This window comes from Bubalus bubalis, chromosome 1 (assembly GCF_019923935.1).
Source record: "Bubalus bubalis isolate 160015118507 breed Murrah chromosome 1, NDDB_SH_1, whole genome shotgun sequence".
Taxonomy (NCBI): Eukaryota; Metazoa; Chordata; class Mammalia; order Artiodactyla; family Bovidae; genus Bubalus; species Bubalus bubalis.
Window position 1 is genome coordinate 24,593,058 of NC_059157.1, and position 24,124 is coordinate 24,617,181.

At 40.2% G+C, this 24,124-nt stretch overlaps 1 protein-coding gene across 3 annotated transcripts in view; it reads right to left on the bottom strand.

The window, feature by feature from the left end:
* Window positions 1-24,124, bottom strand: part of MSR1 (macrophage scavenger receptor 1) — a 79,899-nt gene that overhangs the window by 17,935 nt on the left and 37,840 nt on the right. Inside the window, exon 9 of one of the 3 annotated variants that reach the window (XM_025279266.2) lies at window positions 18,323-18,399. The exons of 1 other annotated variant lie outside the window; for it this stretch is intronic. In XM_025279266.2, the coding sequence (XP_025135051.1) occupies window positions 18,338-18,399 (62 nt within the window). In that variant the 3' untranslated portion in view covers window positions 18,323-18,337. Of the gene's footprint in view, window positions 1-18,322; window positions 18,400-19,502; window positions 20,576-24,124 lie in introns of those variants that run through there. One more of the 3 variants, XM_006047770.4, reaches the window with a different exon arrangement.

Sequence of the window (24,124 nt, forward strand, 5' to 3'; positions counted from 1 at the left end):
ATCACAACAAACTGTGGAAAATTCTTCAAGAGACAGGAATGCCAGACTACCTAACCTGCCTCCCAAGAAACCAGTATGCAGGTCAAGAAGCAACAGTTAGAACCAGACATGGAAGAAGGGACTGGTTCCAAATTGGGAAAGGAGTATATCAAGGCTATATATTGTCACCCTGCTTATTTAACTTATATGCAGAGTACATCATGCAAAATGGCAGGATGGATGAAGCACAAGCTGGAATCAAGATTGCCAGGAGAAATATCAATAACCTCAGATATGCAGATGACTCCACCTGTATGGCAGAAAGCAAAGAGGAACTAAAGAGCCTCTTGATGAAAGTGAAAGAAGAGAATTAAAAAGCTGGCTTAAAACTCAACATTCAGAAAACTAAGATCATGGCATCCAGTCCCATCACTTAATGGCAAAAAGATGGGGAAGCAATGGAAACAGTGAGAGACTATTTTCTTGGGCTCCAAAATCACTGTGGATGGTGACTGCAGCAATGAAATTAAAAGCAGCTTGTTCCTTGGAAGAAAAACTATGACAAACCTAGACAGCATACTAAAAAGCAGGGACATTACTTTGTCAACAAAGGTCCATCTAGTCAAAGCTATGGTTTTTCCAATAGTCATTTATGAATGTAAGAGTTGGACCATAAAGAAAGCTGAGTGCCAAATAATTGATGCTTTTCAACTGTGGTTTGGAGAAGACTCTTGAGAGTCCCTTAGACTGCAAGGAGATCCAACCAGTCAATCCTAAAGGAGCTCAATCCTGAATATTCATTGGAAGGACTGATGCTGAAGCTGAAGCTCTAATACTTTGGCCATCTGATATGCAGAACTGACTCATTAGAAAAGACCTTGATGCTGGTAAAGATTGCAGTTGGGAGGAGAAGGGGATGACAGAGGATGAGATGGTTGAATGGCATCACCAACTCAATGGACATGAGTTTGAGCAAACTCTGGGAGTTGGTGATAGACAGGGAAGCCTGGCATGCTACAGTCCATGGAATTGCAAAGAGTCTGACATGACTGAGCAACTGAACTGAACTGAATCCCATGACAGCAACCCTACTCCTGACCTCGCTTAAACCTAATTAGCTCCTTAAAAGTCTACCTCCAAATACCATCCCATTAGGGTTTCAGTATATAAATATGAGGAGGGGGGCTCAAAGACTGTTGGTCTCACACCCAGAGTTTCTGATGCAGTAGGTTTTGAGTAGAACTCAAGAATCTGTGCTTTTCACAAGTTCCCAGGGACTTTCCCAGTGGTCCAGTGGTTAAGACTTCCTTTTCCCGGGCAGGGGGTGTGGGTTCGATCTGTGGTTGGGGAGCTCAGATCCCACATACCTTGCAGTCCAAAAAAACAAACAAAACAAAACAAAACCATAATACGGAAGTAATATTGTAACAATGCAAAAAAGTCTTTATCAAGTGGTCCACATTAAAAAAAATAAAATAAAAAACAACAACACAAGTTCCCAAGTGATGCTGATGCTACTAGGTTCCATACTTCGAGAAACACTAATCTAAAGTTCACGTTATACATTTTAAAGAGAAAGCACGTTATATAAGAAACAACTATTGATTCTTGTATTCAATCCTTTGACCTCATTTATTTCAAAAAGAATGGCTTGTAGATTTCTTCCAAATTCCCTGTGCTTGTAGGTGTTTAAGGGAGATTTAATTCCCTACTGCCAAATACGTTTGGATGTGCCTATGCTTATCTCTCACTTAAATATTTTGAGTTATAAATCAATTGCTGATAGCTGATCACACTTTGATGATCCCTGATCATCTCTGAACTAATAGAATGAAAAGAAGCAGGTCAACAGATTCATTCAAGTGTCAGTATCACACATGCAACTACTCTGTTTTGGAAAAAAGTTCATTTTATCATTTTGAAGTGCCTCAATCACAGCATGTTTCTCTATAAGATGGTAAATCAGAATTTTCTATGAATGTGGATGTAAATAATGTCTTGCTGCTGCCACTGCTAAGTCACTTCAGTTGTGTCCGACTCTTTGCGACCCCATAGACGGCAGCCCACCAGGCTCCCCTGTCCCTGGGATTCTCCAGGCAAGAACACTAGAGTGGGTTGCCATTTCCTTCTCCAAGGCATGAAAGTGAAAAGTGAAAGTGAAGACGCTCAGTCGTGTCCGACTCTTAGCGACCCTATAGACTGCAGCACACCAGGCTCCTCCGTCCATGGAATTTTCCAGGCAAGAGTACTGGAGTGGTGTGCCATTGCCTTCTCTGAAATAATGCCTTAGCATCACACTAATATAATTAGTCAGGTTTTTTTTTTCCCTAATTGGGAAACTTTTTCCTTGTACTTAAGATTTAATAAGAGTAATTTTTATGATTTTTTTTTCTGGGTCACTATCTTAATTCCCTTCTTAACTTTATTAAATGTAGATTTTTTTTTCTAGAGTCAAATCACAGAAACACAGATAAACACTATGTGCCCACTTCATGACCCTCTGTATTAGTTACTACTTTGTAATTGGCTAAAAACAGAAACACAAATCAAAATGGGAAGAACTCCCCATGTCAAAGACCACAGGATTCTAGTCAGGCATCTGGACCAGCTAAATCAAGACGTGAACCTGCTCAGGACTCTCTCCAACTGTTATCCAAGAGTCTCTGTTATGTTGATTCATTCTTTTCTTTAATTGCCAGCTGGATATCTTTGTTCTTTAGAGAACATGTCTGTTATCAACTCTTAAATTTATATTTTACATTCTCTTTCTTACAGACAGTTCTAAAATACGAAGTCCTCTGATGGCCTAGTTTGGATGAGATTCCCATCTATGGACTCAACAGCTTGGGCCAAAGACATGGTCAGTTGTGTTCACATGGCATTCTTGGAATGGGGGAAGGAGAGAGGCATTTCCTGTGGAAGTTTTGAGCAAAGACAGTAAGCCCAGTTCATAAAACACTTCAATAACCTTGGTGTATTTATGATCACTAATTGTACTGTATGTTTAGCCTTGTGTTCTTTTTCATATCCCTGACTGTAGAGTATAACTGAAATTAAAAATGCAAGAGTTAGATAATCTGGATTCTACCTCTTCCTCTGACTCTGTTCATGTGAGCTATTAGACAGTTTAACCTCCAGTACCAAATTCTCCAACTGTTAAGAAAGAGTACATGATGTTTTCTCTTTTACTTAAACACATCTAAACACAACTTCTCTGTGCCAGGCATTTTCCTTGGTTCTATGAATTATTTGAATAAAGCATGTATCCTGTCCTCAAGACTCAAGAATCTTTGAGGCTATTATGAAGCTTAGTTTTGTAACAGGAGGGAAAGGGGCAGGGCACAACTTTGGAAAGAATGCCATAGCCCAGTAAAACTCATTCAGTCGTGTCTGACTCTTTGCGGCCCCATGGACTATACAGTCCATGGAATTCTCCAGCCCAGAATACTAGAGTGGGTAGCCTTTTCCTTCTCCAGGGGATCTTCCCAACCCAGGGATTGAACTCAGGTCTCCCACCTTGCAGGAGGATTCTTTACCAGCTGGGCCACAAGGGGAGCCCAAGGATACTGGAGTTGGTAGACTATCCCTTCTCCAGCAGATCTTCCTGACCCAGGAATTAAACTGGGGTTTCCTGCACTGCAGGAGGATTCTTTACCAACTTAGCTATCAGACATAGACCAAGGACACAACATAAACCGATTAGTATCAAATGGCTTCAAGATGGCAGACAAAGTCGACTTTGATTAGACCTTATCATCAATCAGCAAGCTAAATGTCGCATCCAGAGGCACCATGACAGTTCCAAGGCACTGTCAAAAGACTAAGGAGTGGGTGGAGGCTGATTTCTTGGAAATCTCCAACATTTCTGAAAAATAGTTGGAATAATTTTCCCACTCATTAGCATATGAAATTACCAAGCCTATAAAACGAACCATGCCACATTTGTGCAGAAAATCCTGCAGTATTCCAAAGGAGATTAGTGGAGACTTTTCAGTTCAGTTCAGTCACTCAGTCATGTCCAACTCTTTACAACCCCATGGACTGCAGCATGTCAGGCTTTCCTGTTCATCACCAACTCCCGGAACTTACACAAACTCATGTCCATCGAGTCAGGGATGCCATCCAACCATCTCATCCTCTGTCGTCCCCTTCTCCTCCTGCCTTCAATCTTTCCCAGCATCAGGGTCTTTTCAAAAGACTCAGCTCTTTGCATCAGGTGGCCAAATATTGCTGTTTCAGCTTCAGAATCAGTCCTTCCAATCAATATTCAGGACAGATTTCATTTAGAATGGACTGGTTGGATCTCCTTGCAGTCCAAGGGACTCTTCAAGATTCTTCTCCAACAACACAGTTCAAAAGCATCAATTCTTCAGCCCTCAGCTTTCTTTACAGTCCAACTCTCACATCCATACATGACTCCTGGAAAACCATAGCTTTGACTAGATGGATCTTTGCTAGCAAAGTAATGTCTCTTTCTAATATGCTGTCTAGGTTGCTCATAGCTTTTCTTCCAAGAAGCAGTTCAGTTCAGTTCAGTCAATCAGTCGTGTCTGAATCTTTGCAACCCCACAAACCACAGCATGCCAGGTCTCCCTGTACATCACCATCTCCTGGAGTTTACCCAAACTCATGTCCATTGAGTCGGTGATACCATCCAACCATCTCACCCTCTGTTGTCCCCTTCTCCTCCTACCCTCAATCTTTCCCAGCATCAGGGTCTTTTCAAGAGTCAGCTCTTCACATCAGGTGATCAAAGTATTGGAGTTTCAGCTTCAACATCAGTCCTTCCAATGAACACCCAGGCCTGATCTCCTTTAGGATGGACTGGTTGGATCTCCTTGCAGTCCAAGGGACTCTCAAGAGTCTTCTCCAACACCACAGTTCAAAAGCATCAATTGTTTGGCGCTCAGCTTTCTTTATAGTCCAACTCTCACACCATAAATGACTACTGGAAAAACCATAGCCTTGATGAGATGGACCTTTGTGCACAAAATAATGTCTCTGCTTTTTAATATGCTATCTAGGTTGGTCATAACTTTCCTTCCAAGGAGTAAGTGTCTTTTAATTTCATGGCTGCAGTCACCATCTGCAGTGATTTTGGAGCCCCCCAAAATAAAGTCTGACACTGTTTCCACTGTTTCCCCATATATCTGCCATGAAATGATGGGACCAGATGCCATGACCTTAGTTTTCTAAATGTTGAGCTTTAAGCCAACTTTTTCACTCTCCTCTTTCACTTTTATCAAGAGGCTCTTTAGTTCCCCTTCACATTCTGCCATAAATGTTGTGTCATCTGCATATCTGAGCTTATTGATATATCTCCTGGCAATCTTGATTCCGGCTTGTCCTTCCTCCAGCCCAGCATTTCTCATGATGTACTCTGCATAAAAGTTAATTAAGCAGGGCAACAATATACAGCCTTGATGTACTCCTTTTCCTATTTGGAACCAGTCTATTATCCCATGTTCAATTCTAACTGTTGCTTCCTGACCTGCATACATGTTTCTCAAGAGGCAGGTCAGGTGGTCTGGTATTCCCATCTCTTTCAGAATATTCCACAGTTTGTTGTGATTCAGAGTCAAAGGCTTTGGCATAGTCAATAAAGCAGAAGTAGATGTTTTTCTGGAACTCTCTTGCCTTTTTGTTGATCCAACAGATGTTTGCAATTTGATCTCTGGTCCCTCTGCCTTTTCTAAATCCAGGTTGAATATCTGGAAGTTCACGGTTCATGTATTGTTGAAGCCTGACTTGGAGAATTTTAAGCATTACTCTGCTAGTGTGTGAGATGAGTGCAATTGTGTGGTAGTTTGAACATTCTTTGGCATTGCCTTCTTTGAGATTGGAATGAAAACCAACCTTTTCCAGTCCTGTGGTCACTGCTGAGTTTTCCAAATTTGCTGACATATTGAGTGCAGCACTTTCACAGCATCATCTTTTAGGATTTGAAATAGCTCGACTGGAATTCCATCACCTCCACTCACTTTGACCATAGTGATGATTCCTCAGGCCCACTTGACTTCACATTCCAGGACGTCTGGCTCTAGGTGAGTGATCACACCATCTTGGTTATCTGAGTCATGAAGATCTTTTTTGTACAGTTCTTCTGTGTATTCTTGCCACCTCTTAGTATCTTCTGCTTCTGTTAGGTCCATACTGTTTCTGTCTTATATTGAGCCCATCTTTGCATGAAACATTCCCTTAGTATCTCTAATTTTCCTGAAGAGATCTCTAGTCTTTCCCATTCTGTTGTTTTCCTCTATTTCTTTGCATTGAATGCTGAGCAAGGCTTTCTTATCTCTCCTTGCTATTCTTTGGAACTCTGCATTCAGAAGGGTATATCTTTCCTTTTCTCCTTTGCCTTTCCCTTCTCTTCTTTTCTCAGCTATTTGTAAGGCCTCCTCAGACAACCATTTTGCCTTTTTGCATTTCTTTTTCTGGGGATGGTCTTGATCAGTGCCCCTGCACAGTATCATGAACCTCTGAACATAGTTCTTCAGGCACTCTATCAGATCTAATCCCTCAAATCTATTTGTCACTTCCAGTGAATAATCATAAGGGAATTGATTTAGGTCATACCTGAATAGTCTAGTCGTTTTTCCTACTTTCTTCAATTTAACTCTGAATTTGGCAATAAGGAGTTCATGATCTGAGCCACAGTCAGCTCCTGGTCTTGTTTTTGCTGACTTTAAGGAGTTTCTCTATCTTCGACTGCAAAGAATATAGTCTATCTGATTTCGGTATTGACCATCGGGTGATGTCCATGTGTAGAGGCTTCTCTTGTGTTGTTGGAAGAGTTTATTTACTATGATCAGTGTGTTCTCTTAGAAAAACTTGATTAGCCTTTGCCCTGCTTCATTTTGTAGTCCAAGGCCAAATTTGCCCATTACTCCAGGTATCTCTTTACTTTCTACTTTTGCAATCCAGTCCCCTATAATGAAAAGGACATCTTTTTTGGGTGTTGCTGCTGCTGCTGCTAAGTCACTTCAGTCGTATCTGATTCTGTGTGACCCCATAGACGGCAGCCCACCAGGCTCCCCCATCCCTGGGATTCTCTAGGCAAGAACACTGGAGTGGGTTGCCATTTCCTTCTCCAATGCATGAAAGTGAAAAGTGAAAGTGAAGTCGCTCAATCGTGCCCGACTCATAGCGACCCCATGGATTGCAGCCCACCAGGCTCCTCCGTCCATGGGATTTTCCAGGCAGGAGTACTGGAGTGGGGTGCCATTGCCTTCTCTGTTTTTGGGTGTTAGTTCTAGAAGATCTTGTAGGTGTTCATAGAACTTCAACTTCTTCAGCATTCCTGTTCAGGGTATGGACTTGGATTACTGTGATATTGAATGGCTTGCTTTGGAAATGAACAGAGATCATTCTGTCATGTTTGAGATTGCATCCAAGAACTGCATTTCAGACTTTTTTGTTGACTATGAAGGCTAATCCATTTCTTCTTAGGGATTCCTGCCCACAGTAGTAGATATAATGGTCATCTGAGTTAAATTCACCCATTCCCATCCATTTCAGTTCACTGATTCCTAAAATGTCGATGTTCACTCTTGCCATCTCCTGTTTGCTCACTTCCAATTTACCTTGATTCATGGACCTGACATTCCAGGTTCCTATGCAGTATTGTTCTTTACCACATGGGACTTACTTCCATCACCAGTCACACCTACTACTGGGTGTTGTTTTTTCTTTGGCTCGCTCTCGTCATTCTTTCTGGAGTTATTTTTCCACTGTTCTCCAGTAGCATACTGGGCACCTACCAACCTGGGGAGTTCATCTTTCAGTATCCTTCCCCCCACCCCCCCATCATACTGTTTGTGGGGTTCTCAAGGCAAAAATACCAAAGTGGTTTACCATTCCCTTCTCCAGTGGACCACGTTTTGTCAGACATCTCCACTTTTAGGAGACTTTTAGTTCAGTTCAGCCCAGTGCAGTTGCTCAGTTGTGTCCAACTGTTTGTGACCCCTTGGACTGTAGCACACCAGGCTTCCCTGTCCATCACCAGCTCCTGAAGCTTCCTCAGACTCAAGTCCATTTAGTTGGTGATGCCATCCAACCATCTCATTCTCTGTCATCCCCTTCTCCTCCTGCCTTCAATATTTCCAAGCATCAGGGTCTTTTCCAATGAGTCAGTTCTTCACATCAGGTGGCCAAAGTATTGGAGACTTTTAGGAAGTATACAAATATGGATCCGTCCTCCCCTGAGGGACAAGTCCCCTTGGCTATGTATTTCATAGCCCAGTCTGCCCCAGACATCAGGCACAAAATTCAGAAAGCAACTTCTGGGCCTCAGACTCCAGTGAATCATTGGCTCCAATTGGCTTATTCAGTTTTTTAAAATATGGATATGGCCAAAAAGGCTGAACATACCCAGGAAAATATGCAAAAGACCCAAATGATTGCAATGGATTTTTCTGCTCAGAGACCACCAACTAATCTTCCCACTCATTAGCATATGAAATTGCCCAGCCTATAAAAACTAAACACACCACATTTCATATAGGAATTTGCCCTCTATGATGGCCCACACGCTCTCTGTGGTGTGGATCTCTGAATCTGAGTAAATCCACTTCTTACCTATCACTTTGTCACTCACTAAATTCTTTTCACAATGATACATCAAGAACCTGAGCTTCATTAGGTCCTGAAACCAGGTACTGTGGGTTTTGGCAGGGTTCAAATCCCAGCACATGGGTTCAAGTTCCAATCTGAGGTACACAGTTTGAGTTTATTCTTCAAAATGAAATATAAATCTAAAGTTTTTACTTTTACAAGTTTTGAAAATTTTGAGATTTACATTTTAAGGTGAGAGTACTTGAATATATTATCATACTATTAAACACCTTACTTATTAATTTTTTAACTACTTTCTTATTTAATACTTAACCTTCTCAAAGAGGAGCTTTCAGCCCAATAGGTAGAACTTTAGCCGACAGACGAAGCTTACCCTATGGTTTCAGAAGGAATATATTTGACTTTTGTTATTTCCAAGCATGATGGATCTTGAAGAGGCTCATGGAGATCAGTAATGAGTAAAATACAGCCCTTAAGCCAATCCTAGCTTTCTGTTTATTTTGTAAATAAAGCTTTAGTTTATTTACTAAATAAACCTCAAAATTCTCCAAGCAAGGCTTCAACAATATGTGAACCAAGAACTTCCAGGTGTTCAAGCTGGATTTAGAAAAGGCAGAGGGACCAGAGATCAAATTGCCAACATCCATTGGATCATAGAAAAAAGGAGAGAGTTCCAGAAAAACAACTACTTCTGTTTTATTGACTACACCAAAGCCTTTGAGTGTGTGGATCACAACAAACTGTGGAAAATTCCAGAGACTGGAATACCAGACCACCTTACCTGCCTTCTGAGAAATTGGCATGCAGGTCAAGAGCCAACAGTTAGAACCAGACATGGAAAAACAGACTGGTTCCAAACTAGGAAAGGAGTATGCCAAGGCTGTATATTGTCACCCTGCTTATTTAACTTATATGCAGAGTACATCATGTGAAATGCTGGGCTGGATGAAGCCCAAGGTGGAATCAAGATGGCCAGGAGAAATATCAATAACCTCAGAGATGCAGATGACACCAGCCTTATGGCAGACAGCAAAGAACTAAAGAGCCTCTTGATGAAAGTGGAAGAGGAGAGTTACAAAGTTGGCTTATAACTCAACATTCAGAAAACTAAGATCATGGCATCCAGTCCCATCACCTCATGGCAAAAAGATGGGGAAACAATGGAAACAGTGACAACTTTATTTTCTTGGGGTCCAAAATCACTGTGGATGGTGACTGCAGCCCTATAATTTAAAAGACACTTGCGCCTTGGAAGAAAAGGTATAATCAACCTAGACAGCATATTAAAAAGGAGAGATATTACTTTGTCAACAATGGTCCATCTATTCAAAGCTATGGTTTTTCCAGTAGTTATGTATGGATGTGAGAGCTGGACTATAAAGAAAGCTGAGCACTGAAGAATTGATGCTTTTGAACTGTGTTGTTGGAGAAGACTCTTGAGAGCACTTTGGACTCCAAGGAGATCTAAGAAGTCCATCCTAAATGAAATCTGTCCTGAATATTGATTGGAAGAACTGATTCTGAAGCTGAAACTGCAATACTTTGGCCACCTGATGAGAAGAGCTGACTCACTGGAAAAGACCCTGATGCTAGGAAAGATTGAATGTAGGAGGAGAAGGGGATGAGAGAGGATGAGTTGGTTGGATGGCATCACTGACTTGATGGACAGGACTTTTAGCAAGTTCAGTGAGTTAGTGATGGACAGGGAAGCCTGGCATGCTGCAGTCCATGGGGCTGCACAGAATTGAACATGACTGTGTGACCTAACTGAACTCAACTGAAAGCTTTAGTGGAAGGCATCCATGCCTGTTTGTTTACATATGATGTAGGTTTGCTTTCAGACTACACAGCAGAGTTAAATAGTCTAACAGAGACTTTCTGGCATGCAAACCAAAAATATTTACTAGCTGGTTCTTTTCTGAAAAAGCTTGGCAAGCCTTGGTATAATTGAAAACACAAGGCTAGTATGATAGTGGATTTCAGTAGGGAAAAACCTGCCACATGACCCCAGGAACCAATAAGGCTATAATTAATCTCTACTTACTTTTCCAGTTTAACGCTTTGGAAACCTCTTTGCCCCTCCTTTCTTGCTTCCTTTACTTCAGTTACATAATTACTCACATTTCCAAATAAGCCTTCCCTCCTTTATTCCTGGGGCTTTGGTGCCTCGATTCCCCCACACCCTCTCCTCCTCCCAGCCCCCCCAACACCTCCCATTTCTTCACCCCCAGCACCCAGTTTTGATAGGTACCCTTCTCAAGCTCGCACAGCACTGAAAGTGTTAGTCGCTCATCTTGTCTGACTCTTTGCCACCCATGGACTGTAGCTCACTAGGCTCCTCTGTCCATGGGATTCTCCAGGCAAGAACACTGGAGTGGGTTGCCATTTCCCTCTCCATGGGGTCTTCCCCACCCACGGATTGAACCCAGGTCTCTCACATTGCGGGCAGAGTCTTTACTGTTTGAGCTACCTGGAAGCACAGCACTACTGACCTACAAAGCACTGAAAACTGGTTTATTTTCACCCCCGAACTGACATCCTTCCAGTTATCTTTTCAATACCTGACCAAATATCACTTGATGAAGTGTGATGGTATAAGTGAATGAATTAATTTTGAGCTCCTCTTGATAGGTGATCTCTATTACCTGAGTGGATTAAATTGGCAAGTGTTTAAAATACCAAACACTGAAAGGAATAGAATTTAGTATGTCATCCGTCTCTAGAGAGAATGTTGTTTCTATGGGCAGAGCAGTAAAGGAAATTGCACAGGGAAGGTTGATTTTAAAAAAGAGTCATATTACAGGAAAAAAACCACATGGTCATCCACTAAGAGCCCTCTAATGTGGAATGGTCTGGTGGGAGGGTTTGATCAGAAGCCTCACAAATTCCAAAACCTGTTTTTGTAGGTTTAGCAGATTTATCTCTTAGTGGAAGACTAATGTTAAACAGAATCTTGGGACTAAATGGCAATTCAATTTACAACCAGAAATGTAATTGCTTCAAAAAACAGGAATATTTTTAACTACTTGACAAGGCCATTTTCTCTCTGTGGGCAATCTGTGCAAGAAGTCAAATCACAATCAGTGAATTATTCATTTAATTAATTTATTAATTTACAATGAGGCATAGCAGTGAGATTTTGCCTCTGGGATTGGCCCATGCTCTTTTGCTTAACACATTTTTCTTTCTATATGTTAATATATTTCATCAGGTTAGGGGATTTTACATATCTCTGCTCTGATCCACTGTGGTTTAATTTTCTAAAGGCAGTCTTATTATACTTATTTCCTAGGGTTAGAAGGAAGAGTAGAGTACTGATAATTTTCATATATTTTTAAAAGTCTGCCTGTGGCGGATTCATTTTGATATTTGGCAAAACTAATACAATTTTGTAAAGTTTAAAAATAAAATAAAATTTAAAAAAAAGTCTGTAAGAAAGATAAAAACAATATGTGAAATACTTATTATACAAATAGCTCATTCATAGGTCTATAATCATAAGGTATCAAACAAAAAATAACGAGCAAGTAATTTACAGAAGAAGGTTTTTTAATCTGAGAAAATAACTTCAAATTAGTGCAAGTTAACCAGTTCAGTGGCCATTGTTGGTTTTTTTGTCTGTTTGTTTATTGAAGGCTTATTTTTAAAGGAAGAAGTAAAACAACTATATTAAATATTTGGAATAAAGGAATAGCTAAATTAATTATAGTATATACATTAGATGGATAGTTTTAGAGGCATTAAACATAACTGTCAAAGGAATAATGTAGAAAATGAAAAAAATGGTAATATAAAATTAAGTGATATTAATATTTTATTTTACTATGCCAAAAAGTTGATATTTAAAAAGACTAGAAGGAAGTATCCAAGAATATTGACAGTAATTTTGTATAGGAGACAGGAATTGAATATAAAATCTTTTTCTTATTTTCTGAAATTATAATATTTTTAAAATTAGGATTAATTAAAATAAGTGGTGGCCAGATATTCACTAATGTCCTTACTGTTTTAAAGGGTCTATTACTCAAATAAAGCCAAAATTCATAAAACTGAGGAAAAGAACAAGCTTAGAATGAGAGATCTTGTATAATGTTTTTTATATAAAAGAGAAAATAATACCATCTACCATTTATGCAAACATACATATGTAGCAAATATACAGAAGCATGAATGGAAACAAACATGTAACTCCATGATGGAAATTTAACCTAGAAAACAAGACAGGCAAGCATAAATGTGACTTCAACTGTGCAAGTTAGCATACTTCTTAAAAAAAAAAAAATATGTGCAGTCAGTATGGTAGAAAGACAACACCTCTAAAATGCAGGTGGTGTAGACATGATTATGTATCAGCTATTTGTTGTAAATGTTCTTTCTTCCTGTCTTTATATTTGAAATCTATTTTATTTAAAGAAATCTATTTTAAGTCTCATGTTCACAGGGCTACTGATGGAGCCATCCATGAGCCCAAAATAAATTATAGAAGTGCTTCATATGTAAGTCTTTTCTTGAAAGTTAGGAAAAAATATTATGAATCTGCATAGCATAGAACAGGAAGGCAGCAGGGCACAACCTTTAAAAGAATGACAGAGATGCTGAGGACACAGCATGGACTGGTTAGCACCAATGAGGTCCAAAATGGTGCACAAGTGAACTTCCACTAGACTTTCAGCCTCATTATGCACTCATTATAATACATCAGAAAGCTAAACTCACCTACAGACACCAGGACAGTTCTCAGCCCAGCCATAAAAAGCCTAAAGTGGGCAGTGCCCCAATTCCTGGAAATCTCCACTCCATCCCCAAAATAGTTGGAATAATACTCCCACTCATTAGCCTATAAAGACTAACCACCCCGTATTTTAGGGCCTCTTACCTTCTGAGATGGTCCAGACTCTATCTATGGAGTGTGTATCTTCCTGAATTAGCCATCTTTTACTTTACTATGACTCTTGAATTCTTTCCTGAGGGAAGCCAAGAACCCACACTAGGCACCGTCCCAGGGACTCGCCTGAGACCCCAGATGTGACCATCCTCTTGCACCCCACTTCCTTTCCTGCAACAAGCTCCAGCTTTCAAAATTTTAATTTGAAAAGTCAAGAAGAATGTGAATTCTGAGGCATCCCTGCATGTATCCAGCACTGCTACTTGAGTGGAAGAAAAGAATGGAGGTTAAAATGACTTGAGGAGTGTAGTTATTTCATTTCAAATATTATGATATTGCTTGCCTTATTGTCATGCTTTCTTTACTTTAAATCATTTAGTGGAATTACAATTTAGGTTTAAATTTATTACCCAATGGTGATTATTGTATCTGAGCTCCAAATGTAGCAAAAGTTTTTTGTAAAAGTCTAGTTGCAAGTTGACCCAGAAGTCCTTGTAATATAACAAAATTCCTCTGGAAAGGGACCTGATTTTTTTTTTAAGATAATTAGTCTAGTGAAGTACTTAACTATGAAAGGCACAATCTGGTGTGAAATAAAATTCATACTTTATGGCAAGATCAAAAAATTGAAACATAAAATTTTTTCTGCCCTTTGGCCTCTTCTGCCCCTAATGTTCACTGTATATCTGCATTGTGTATCAACCAGATCTCACCCATCAGCAGAAATACCTGCTCAACAATAAAGAGCAACAGTGTCCTAGCATCAAGACAATTCCTTAAAGATAACGTTCCCTCTAGAGCTTGTAAGGGGTCACATGACCTAACACAATGACCTGAAGATTTGGATTATGTAAACTATCAATAATAACATCATTTGATATACATCCCTCTGTCTCAAAAACTTACGCAACTGGGCCTTGACTTCTAATGGAGCTCTCTGAGATGCTCTTCCCAAGCTATCATCCTCAAATTTGGCTCAAATGAAAATTTCCATTTCTTCCTTCAATTGACAGATTAATTTTTCTTTTACAATGGATATCAGATGTCTGCAGAAATATGTTGAATTTCTTGGAAAAATAATTTAACAGATTTTGAATCTTGATCTGGAAGTTGAAGGAAACAAGTATTCTGGAAATCCCAAAACAAAGTAAAGAGGAGAAACAGGAGGGAGAAGATTCCAGCTGAGTAGGGGTGTGTAAAGTTTTTTGGCTGGAGGGTAGAGTCTGAGGATAGTGGCCAGTGAGGAAAATTTGGTGTCTAATCTAGTTGGTTTTCAACAGAGTCAAGTTCAAGGCTCAGCTTGAAGTTGTAGACTTTTCTGCTCACATTTCCTGTTAGGCATGATTATTCAGTAAAATTCTCTTACATCCCCAGGTAGAATTAGGGAACATTCTCAAATGAAGGGAGACATGTGGTGGTCATTGTTGGAAAGAGAGATGTGAGAGGGGGGGAAGCAACAACAAAGATGCGTGGGTGTGTGAGTTTCCTCAGGCTACTATAGTCAATGACCAACCCAGACAGCATATTCAAAAGCAGAGACATTACTTTGCCAACAAAGTTCCGTCTAGTCAAGGCTATGGTTTTTCCAGTGGTCATGTATGGATGTGAGAGTTGGACTATAAAGAAAGCTGAGTGCCAAAGAATTGATGCTTTTGAACTGTGGTGTTGGAGAAGATTCTTGAGAGTCCCTTGGACTGCAAGGAGATCCAACCAATCCATCCTAAAGGAAATCAGTCCTGGGTATTCATTGGAAGGACTGATGTTGAAGCTGAAACTCCAATATTTGGCCACCTGATGTGAAGAGCTGACTCATTGGAAAAGACCCTGATGCTGGGAAAGATTGAGGGCAGGAGGAGAAGGGGACAACAGAGGATGAGATGGTTGGATGGCATCACCAACTCGATGGACATGGGTTTGGGTAGACTCCAGGAGTTACTGAGAGACAGGGAGGCCTGGCGTGTTGTGATTCATGGGGTCGCCAAGAGTCGGACATGACTGAGTGAACTGAACTGAACTATAGTAAATGGTCACAAACTGTGCAGCTTAAAACAACAGAACTTTATTCTTGCAGTACTGGAGGGCAGAAGTCTGAAATCAAGATGGTGGCAGAGCCTTGTTTTCTTTGAAGCCTCTGGGGAGAATCTATCCTTCTTTGTCTTAAGTTTCTCATGGCTCCAGCAAGTCTTAGCATTCTTTGGCTTGTAACCAGATCACTCTAATCCTTGTCTCTGTCTCCACGTGGTCTTCACTGTGTCTCTATGGCATTCTCTTCTTATCAAGGTGTCCATCGCTGGCTTCAGGGCCCACCAGAATCCAGTATGACCTCATCTTAGCTTAACTACACCTGCAAAGACCCTACTTCCTAATAAAGGCACATTCTGAGGTTTCAGGAGAAAAGGAATTGATAGAAACCCTATTAAACCCCCTATCACAGTTGTCATGGGGATTTGAAAGAGGAGATGAAGGGAATATAATTTTTTCATATTTTCATCAAACTGCTTTCTAAAGCAGGCACAATTCCAGGAGGTACTGGAATTGCCTTAGAATATGAGGGTGGTGCTCAATTTATTACAATTTTATTTCAGGATTAAAGGACTGACTGCCCGCCCTCACTGCGCCCCAGATTTCAGGACTGCGGAATAGCTGGGTAGCAGACATTTGGTTGCACTGGAAATTAGAGACTTAGCAAAATTAACAATGATGACAGTGAACACCCATAGTTCAATAACCAAAAGATTGAGAATGTGTTGCATCAAAATAAATGTTAGTAAACCTTGATGATACTGAGTAAATATGTTACAACTTAAAAGTTCTTACTTTGCAGTGGATTAAGCAGGATGTGAGTGAGAACACAGCAGAATCGGGGGGGTGAGGGTAACCAGAGCGTCCAGGAAGGGTCCTGCAGGGTAAGCCACAGTGGGAGATATTTCTGGGACACTTCATGTGCAAGCAAGTAACTCCACTGGCTGTTCTAAGGAATCTGACCTTGAGATTCGCATTGTAGGGAGCACAGTAGCCAGAGAACCGGGTTAAGGGGGCAAATGATCCGTTGTGACCTGGGAATTCCCTGGTGGTCCAGTGGTTAGGACTCTGTGTGCTCACAAAAGAAACAATCTTGTATTAGTGTAAGATGATGTTTACTGCAGAACAGGAAGCCGGGACCCAGTTCTCTGAAGAAGGAAGGAAAGTCATTTGGACCTCCAAGCTTGTGGAGACATGGGAAGTGGCGTGTTGGGTCTCTCTGCTCCATCTGAACTCTAGCACATACCTGGGTGAATTACAAACTTTGCTGATGCAAAAGACCTGGCTGGAACTGTATTGATTTTGTTTTTGTTTTTTTCCTTCTCATTATCTCTGCTGAGAGTCAAGCTGTGAGACAGCTGGGATAGGTCCTAAACAGGACCAGTGCTAAGCCCTAGGCTCATTACTGATTTAAATCTCTAGTTCAGTTTACAAGACATATTAGTTATACACACTATTAAGGAATACATCTATTGCTTCTTAATGGAACACTATGTGTTTTTAGCAACCATTTGTGGAATCATATAAAGCTGAAAACACCACATAACTGTTGAGAATGATCAGTGTTTATGTAAGTTACGTGGAGCATCACTGCTCAGGGGACACTGCTCTGCTGAAGCCCAGTTGGGCCACTGAGGAAAGGACAGTGAGCAGTAAAACAAGAAACATGACGAAAGCAATGGGACATCCAAGCAGCAACATAATTGGGAAAAAAATGTGTTCAAATTGAGCCAGTTACTGAAATAAAGATAGAATATTAACAGGTAGCTTCTTCCTCTGGCACACATGAGTAGCTCTCAGCAAAGTAATGGAAGCTTGGTGAGCATTCCAGAAAGACTATGTTTCTGAGTTAATATTCTTTAGGGAGAGACTGGAGGCAGTGGCTGGAACAGGATATGAAGGAAGAAACATAAACAGAGATTAAATGAGAATACTTTCTTGGAATCTGACCTAGTGGAATTCATGTTTTAAGAACTTTTTCTTCCTTAAGGTCTTCAAATGATTACGGCCATCCTAGATAATCAAATTGCTCATTACAAATCTCTTTTTCTCCCTTCCTTCTCCCTCTCTCCACACCCTCCATATGATATATTCATGGTATTTATATATAAAAATATAGAAAACTAGTGTAGGAGTGTTGGATGGAGTCATAGAAACAAATAGGAACTTTGCAGATCAACACAGCAGGTTTTGCGTTTCTGTCCTACCACTTATTAGAGGTGAGCTTCAGTTTCTAATCTATAAAATGGGAATGATGATAAGACTTACCTCAAAGGCTCTTCTGAAGATCAGATGAGATAATGCATTAAAGCCCCTGGTGCTGAGCAAATGTTCTCCAAACACTCATTATTATAATTATTTTATGGTTGGAGAAGCAGCCTTGACTTTGGTCAGCTGATTGCTTTGAGAAAGACTGGGATTCATTCAAGGGTATGCTGAGTCCTCAGCAGTAATCAAATGAAAGACATACTGATATTTCATATCGTGCTATGAGTTTCATTGTATGTAGTCTTATTGGGTAAAAAGCACAGTAGAAAACATGGACATTAGTACTTGGTACCTTTAGGACAGAGCATCACACAAAGTATTTAATTGTACAGCAGGAATTCATTTGCCTGAAACACATACGCTTTGAAGTTAGGGTGAGAACACAGCAGACTGAGGACAAGCATTAGAACTTGATGCAGACTTATTTTCTTTTTACTATATGTTATTAAATCGGGTGCCATGTGTGCATTTGAACTGGGCATTCAGCATCTACTTTTGTCTAGAGAAAAAGCCCTTCTGCCCTAATGTGGAAAGTTCAGGTTAGTATTTCACACATGTAAAGAAGTTCTTTGCAGTCTGGGGAGCCAGATAGCTTGTGAACTGAATCCCCTAGCATGGTGTCCCAGGGTGTCTGGGTTCAGGGTCATCCTGAGGCCAACGTAGACCAAGTCCTGTTGGAAGGAAAGATGGCTCTCAGCCGTCGCCTGGCCCCCAGCACAGAAAAAGGTAGGACATCCAATGAAACCATAGGCAAAGAGATCCGACTCATCTTCAGACATCTGCAATAATTGGCTCCTCAACGTTGCTAGTTTGCTAGCATTGAGGATGGGTGGTCTGATTGCTCCCTGCCCCTCTTCTCCTGGAGACCTTAGTGTCGAGCCAGCACAAACCCAGAGCACCACTGACAAATCTAATTTGTTTCAACCTTTCCTGGGGCTTTCTCATCAGCAGCGTCGTGGGCTCGTACTTCGTTCCTCAGAGCCCGGAACTCCTGTTTTATTAGCCTGACATTTTGTTCTGACCTGTGTTGACAGCTTCTGGCCTCTGGTGGGCACTCTGTTTAGTAGCTCCTTTTATTTATAACTTAACGCTCTTTTCCTCGGCTCAGACAAACTCATTGATTTGTGATCTGGTCACACTTGCGTTGCTCTGTCTAATGTAAAATCTTATCCGAGTCTGCAGCATCTCTCTTTTTTGTCCATGGCATTTATTTGGCTTCTTGCATTTTCATTTGGCACACACTCATGTTCTGATTGTGGATTTAAATGTCTGCATTAGACCAGTGAGAAAGAATAGCTCCAGGTTAGAGAGACCCACCGGGAGCTACGCCTTATGAGTGTTAAGCACGTCATGATTTTACAGAGCCATCTACATACATGGAGTATCTTATGTGACTCTCATGACAACCCTGTGAGGTGAGTGATACAATGCCCATTTCACAGGCGAGGAAATGAAAGTGGGCAGACACACAGGGATGCTACTGAGAATTCTCCTAGAACTTTAATATCCTGAATCCTGGGACTGTATGTGTTAAAACTTGAAGGGAAGGAAAGGTGAGGAAATTCCATCTTTTGATTAATAGAGAGAGATAGACATTCAAAATGAACAAGGAATCCCATAGCTTTCTTTTTTTGTAGTTTGTCTTTTCCTACTTTTTCTCCTTTCTCATTTTCAGCTTTTTTACCTACAAAAAATATCTCCAGTTTTGCTGAAATATTTCTTTTTCTCCAGGATCTATACAGAATATTTAAAGCACAAAGAATTGCTTAAAAAATGGTTTTCTTTATAGTTTTTATTGAGTAACATAACTAACACACTTAGAAACTTTGTTTTTACATGTGCGTTTACCAAGGATATTAAATGCAGCAGGCTGGTGAAAAGAGCTTTATAGAATAAAATAGTTTCAGCATTTTCTTCAGCATTATTTTTTTATGATCAAAATATTCTTGCTTGAAAGAGCCTGGTAATTTAAGGCAACAAATTTTGATTTTTTTTTTTTTTTTTGGCTAAAAAATGTTAAAGGAACTGCCCCAGCTCCACTTGACTTCATGATAAAACTTGAAAAACATATGCCATAAACTGGAGAATAAGAAGACAAAGTAAACGAAGCAAATCAAAGTCAATTTACCTTTTTAAAATTCTAAGGAATTGAAGACTCTTGATCCCCTCTGAACACCCACAGAGCCCAGTTCCTTCCCCCATCTAGCCCTGCTCTAATGCATAACTGCTTGTGTCCATGTCTATGTTTTTCAGGGACAATCAGTTCTGGAAGGCCAGAGACAACAGCTATCTTATTAGCTGTTAAGTCTAGCTCCAGGAGGTATATGGTAAACATATGCTGAACAAACAAATGGATTCCTTTATGGCATCACTATCTCTGGCTGAGACTGATATGTTTGAGGGTAAAGAACTCACATATAATCTGTTACCATGAAATTTCTCCTGGGAGCCAATGGATTCGGGAGACACTAGATGAGTGGGTAGCAGAGTGATCCTGGCCTGGCTCTGAGAAGGGTAGGAGAGAGCAGTCTGCAAGTCAATCCATGGAGGCATCCCAGCTCAGGGACAGTGGTCATGGAGAGGTGCTGGAGAGCGGACAGGTATGAGCAGGGGAGCAGAGGCCCCAACAGCACCAAAGGACCAGGAGAGGAAGGCATGCGGAAGCTGACACCACGTGGGAACCAAGGTCGTTTGGAGGAGCCACAAGGGAATCCTGGAGTCAGATGTGCTGATGACTTGTCCAGAGATGAAGGGCCTTTTAATGAGATGGTAGCACGGGGTGTCCCGCCCAACCCACCTGATCTTCAAAGGGGCCTGCCCTAATACGATCAGGGAGTTATCCTGGTCCTGACACATATATGAAAGAGGAAATAAGAATGAAATTAGAACATGCTCCAGCACCATACACAAAAATAAATGCAAAATGGATTAAAGGCCTAAATGTAAAACCAGGTACTATCAAAATCTTAGAGGAAAACATAGAACACTCTCTGACAAATATCATAGCAAGATCTTTTTTGACCTACCTCCTAGAGTAATGAGAATAAAAACAAAAATAAGCAAATAGGACCTAAGTAAACTTATAAGCTTTGGCATAGCAAAGAAAATCATAAACAAAATGAAAAAACAACCCACATAATGGGAGAAAATATTTGCAAAGTAACCGACAAGGGATTCATTTCCAAAATATACAAACAGCTCATGGGGCTCAATACCAAGGAAACAAACAGCCCAATCAATAAATGGGCAGAAGATCTAAATAAACATTTCTTTAAAGAAGATACACACATGGCCAAGAGGCACATGAAAAGATGTTCAACATCACTAATTACCCGAGTGAAAGAAAGAAAGTGAAGTTGCTCAGTCGTGTCCGACTCTTTGAGACCCCATGGACTGTAGCCCACAGGCTCCTCCGTCCATGGGATTTTCCAAGCAAGAATACTGGAGTGGGTTGCCATTTCCTTCTCCAGGAGATCTTCCCGACCTAGGGACTGAACCCGGGTCTTCTGCATTGTAAGCAGAAGCTTTAACATCTGAGCCACCAGGGAAGTCTGAGCCACCAGGGAATTACCAGAGTAATGCAAATCAAAACTACAATAAGGTATCACCTCACACAGGTCAGAATGGCCATCATTTAAAAATCTACAAATGATAAATGCTTGCAAGGGTGTGGAGAAAAGAGAACCCTCCTACACTGTTGGTGAGAATCTAAATTGGTATAGCCACTACTAAGAACAGTATGGAGGTTCCTTAAAAAACTAGAAATAGAACTACCATATGAGTCAGCATTCCCACTCCTGGGCATATATCCAGAGAAAGCCATAATTGGAAAAGACACATGTACCAGAGTGCTCATTGCAGGACTATTTACAGTAGCCAGGACATGGAAGCAACCTAAATGTCTATCAACAGAGGAATGGATAAAGAAGAGGTGGTGTGGAAAATTACTCAGCCATAAAAAAGAATAAAGTAATGCTGTTTGCAGCAACATGGTTGGAGCTAGAAATTGTCATACTAAATGAAGTGAGTCAGACACAGAAAGACAAATATCATAAGATACTGATTATATGTGGAATCTAAAAGAATGGTACAAATGAACCTATATGCAAAATGGAAACAGAGTCACAGATACAGAAAAGAAAAAAATATTAAAAAAAAAAAAAAAAACAACAGTTACCAAGGAGGAACAGGGGAGGGATAACTTGGGAGACTGGGATTTTCATATACACTCCACTATATGTAAAATAGATAACTAACAAGGACCTACTGTATAGCACAAGGAATTCTACTTAACACTCTGTAATGATCTATAAAGGAATAGAATCTAAAAAAGAGTGGATATATGTATATGCATAACTGATTCACTCTGCAGTATAGCAAAAACTAACACAACATTATAAATCGACTATGTGTGTGTGCACTAAGTCGCTTCAGTTGTGTCCAACTCTGCGACCCTATAGACCGTAGCCCTCTAGGCTCTTCTGTCCATGGGATTCTCCAGGCAAGAATACTGGAGTGGGTTGCCATGCCCTAGTCCAGGGGATCTTCCTGATCTAGGGATTGAACCTGAGTCTCTTATGTGTCCTACATTGGCAGGTGGGTTCTTTACTATTAGTGCCACCTGGGAAACCAAATCAACTATATTCAAATAAAACTTAATTTAAAAAAAGCTGAACCCCCCCCCCAAACAAAATAGGAAGTCAATGATTATTTTCATTATATTTGAATCACACTTGAAAAATATTTTTAAAAATTATAGCAAAATAATTCAACATCAATTTTCATATATCAGAATTAATTCAAGATGTGGGGGATAAGGCACTTTCATACAGAATAAATTGGTGCAACCTTTTAGGAGCCATTTGCAAGAATCCACCAAATTGTAAAATGCGTGTCACCTTTGAATTATTGATTCTACTTCTAGCAAATTCTCTATTAAAAAACATTCCCAAAAGATCATGTAAGAGAGTGCTGAAAGTAGCATTGTTTCTTAAAGCCAAGCTAAAGCAAACAAAAATCATCAAGTGTTCATCATTAGGGAATTGAATGACATATTATGCCAATTAGGGCAGCACTATATTAATGGAATAGTGTGTAGCCACTGAGAGAGAAAAAAGTACCCTAAGTATTGCCATGGCAGATGATTGGTATGCTAACTTAAATAAGAAGACAGACTACTCTGTGTAGATGTTTCTGGATATGATTCCTTCTGTGTTTCTGAAACAGTATGGAATTATATACTCTCCATGGGAGGATACATGGAGAGGAATCTGGAGGCTATGTACACACATTTACACATGGAAATTTCTCTTAACACTTATTCAAAGAAAGCAAGCACATAAACTTCAAAACAGCCATGAAAATATGTGTAACTGAAAACATTTCTGAACACATCTGAAAGCAAAAAATGCTCAAAGCATTTCCTCAAGTAACAAAAGAAAGGGTGGGTGTTTGGTTAAACAGGCTGCAAAATAAAGGTTTCCCTTATTTGCCAAGCTTGGCCACAGCCAAGGTTAAGAAACTCAGAGAATGTCTTAAGAAAAGACAAAGAGGAGATAAAGAACCAAAGATGGAGAGTCCCATGAACAGAGGAACCTGGCAGGCTACAGTTCTTGGGGTCGCAAGAGTCATACATGACTTAGTGACTAAACCACCACCAAAGGAAGAAATAAATTTTGAGATAAACATGCAGATAGAGAAGAATTACACAGGAGCTTAATGAAAATAAGTGGGTGATGGGGGAAAGGGGAAGAAATGGAATAAAAAGTAAACAGCTGATCAAAGTGATCACATCAAATAATAAATGGACACAAAGGAGACTTTTTCCTATCCATGGACTGTAGCTTGTCAGGCTCCTCTGTCCATGGGACTATCTTGGCAAGAATACTGGAGTGGCTTGCCATTTCCTTCTCCAGGGAATCTTCCTGATTCAGGGATCAAACCCACGTCTCCTGAATCTCCTGCATTGGCAGGCAGATTCTTTACCACTGAGCCACCTGAGAAGCCCTCGGTACAATAACAACAACACTAATAATCACTGACTCACACTAAAGCACTTTGAGGATAAACAATACTCAGTACTGTTCAATTTAAGGGCACACACAGTTCAACAATGAAGCAATTATGGAAACGATTGTAGAAAGCATCATGTGGGTACACCACACTTAAATGGCTGGCATTCACAATGGTGACCCTAAGCTGCCTAATGTGTCATCCACACACACTATTAGGTTAAAATAATTATTTTTAATAAGACAGAAAAAATAGCACTGCAGTTTTAAAACAATAATTACAATGGAGAACTGCTAGATTTTTATGGTTCCATGAAAGGATTTGCCAAAATCTGTCTCAATCAGATTCCTGATGGGTAAAGATCATGATCATCTCTGTGTGTAT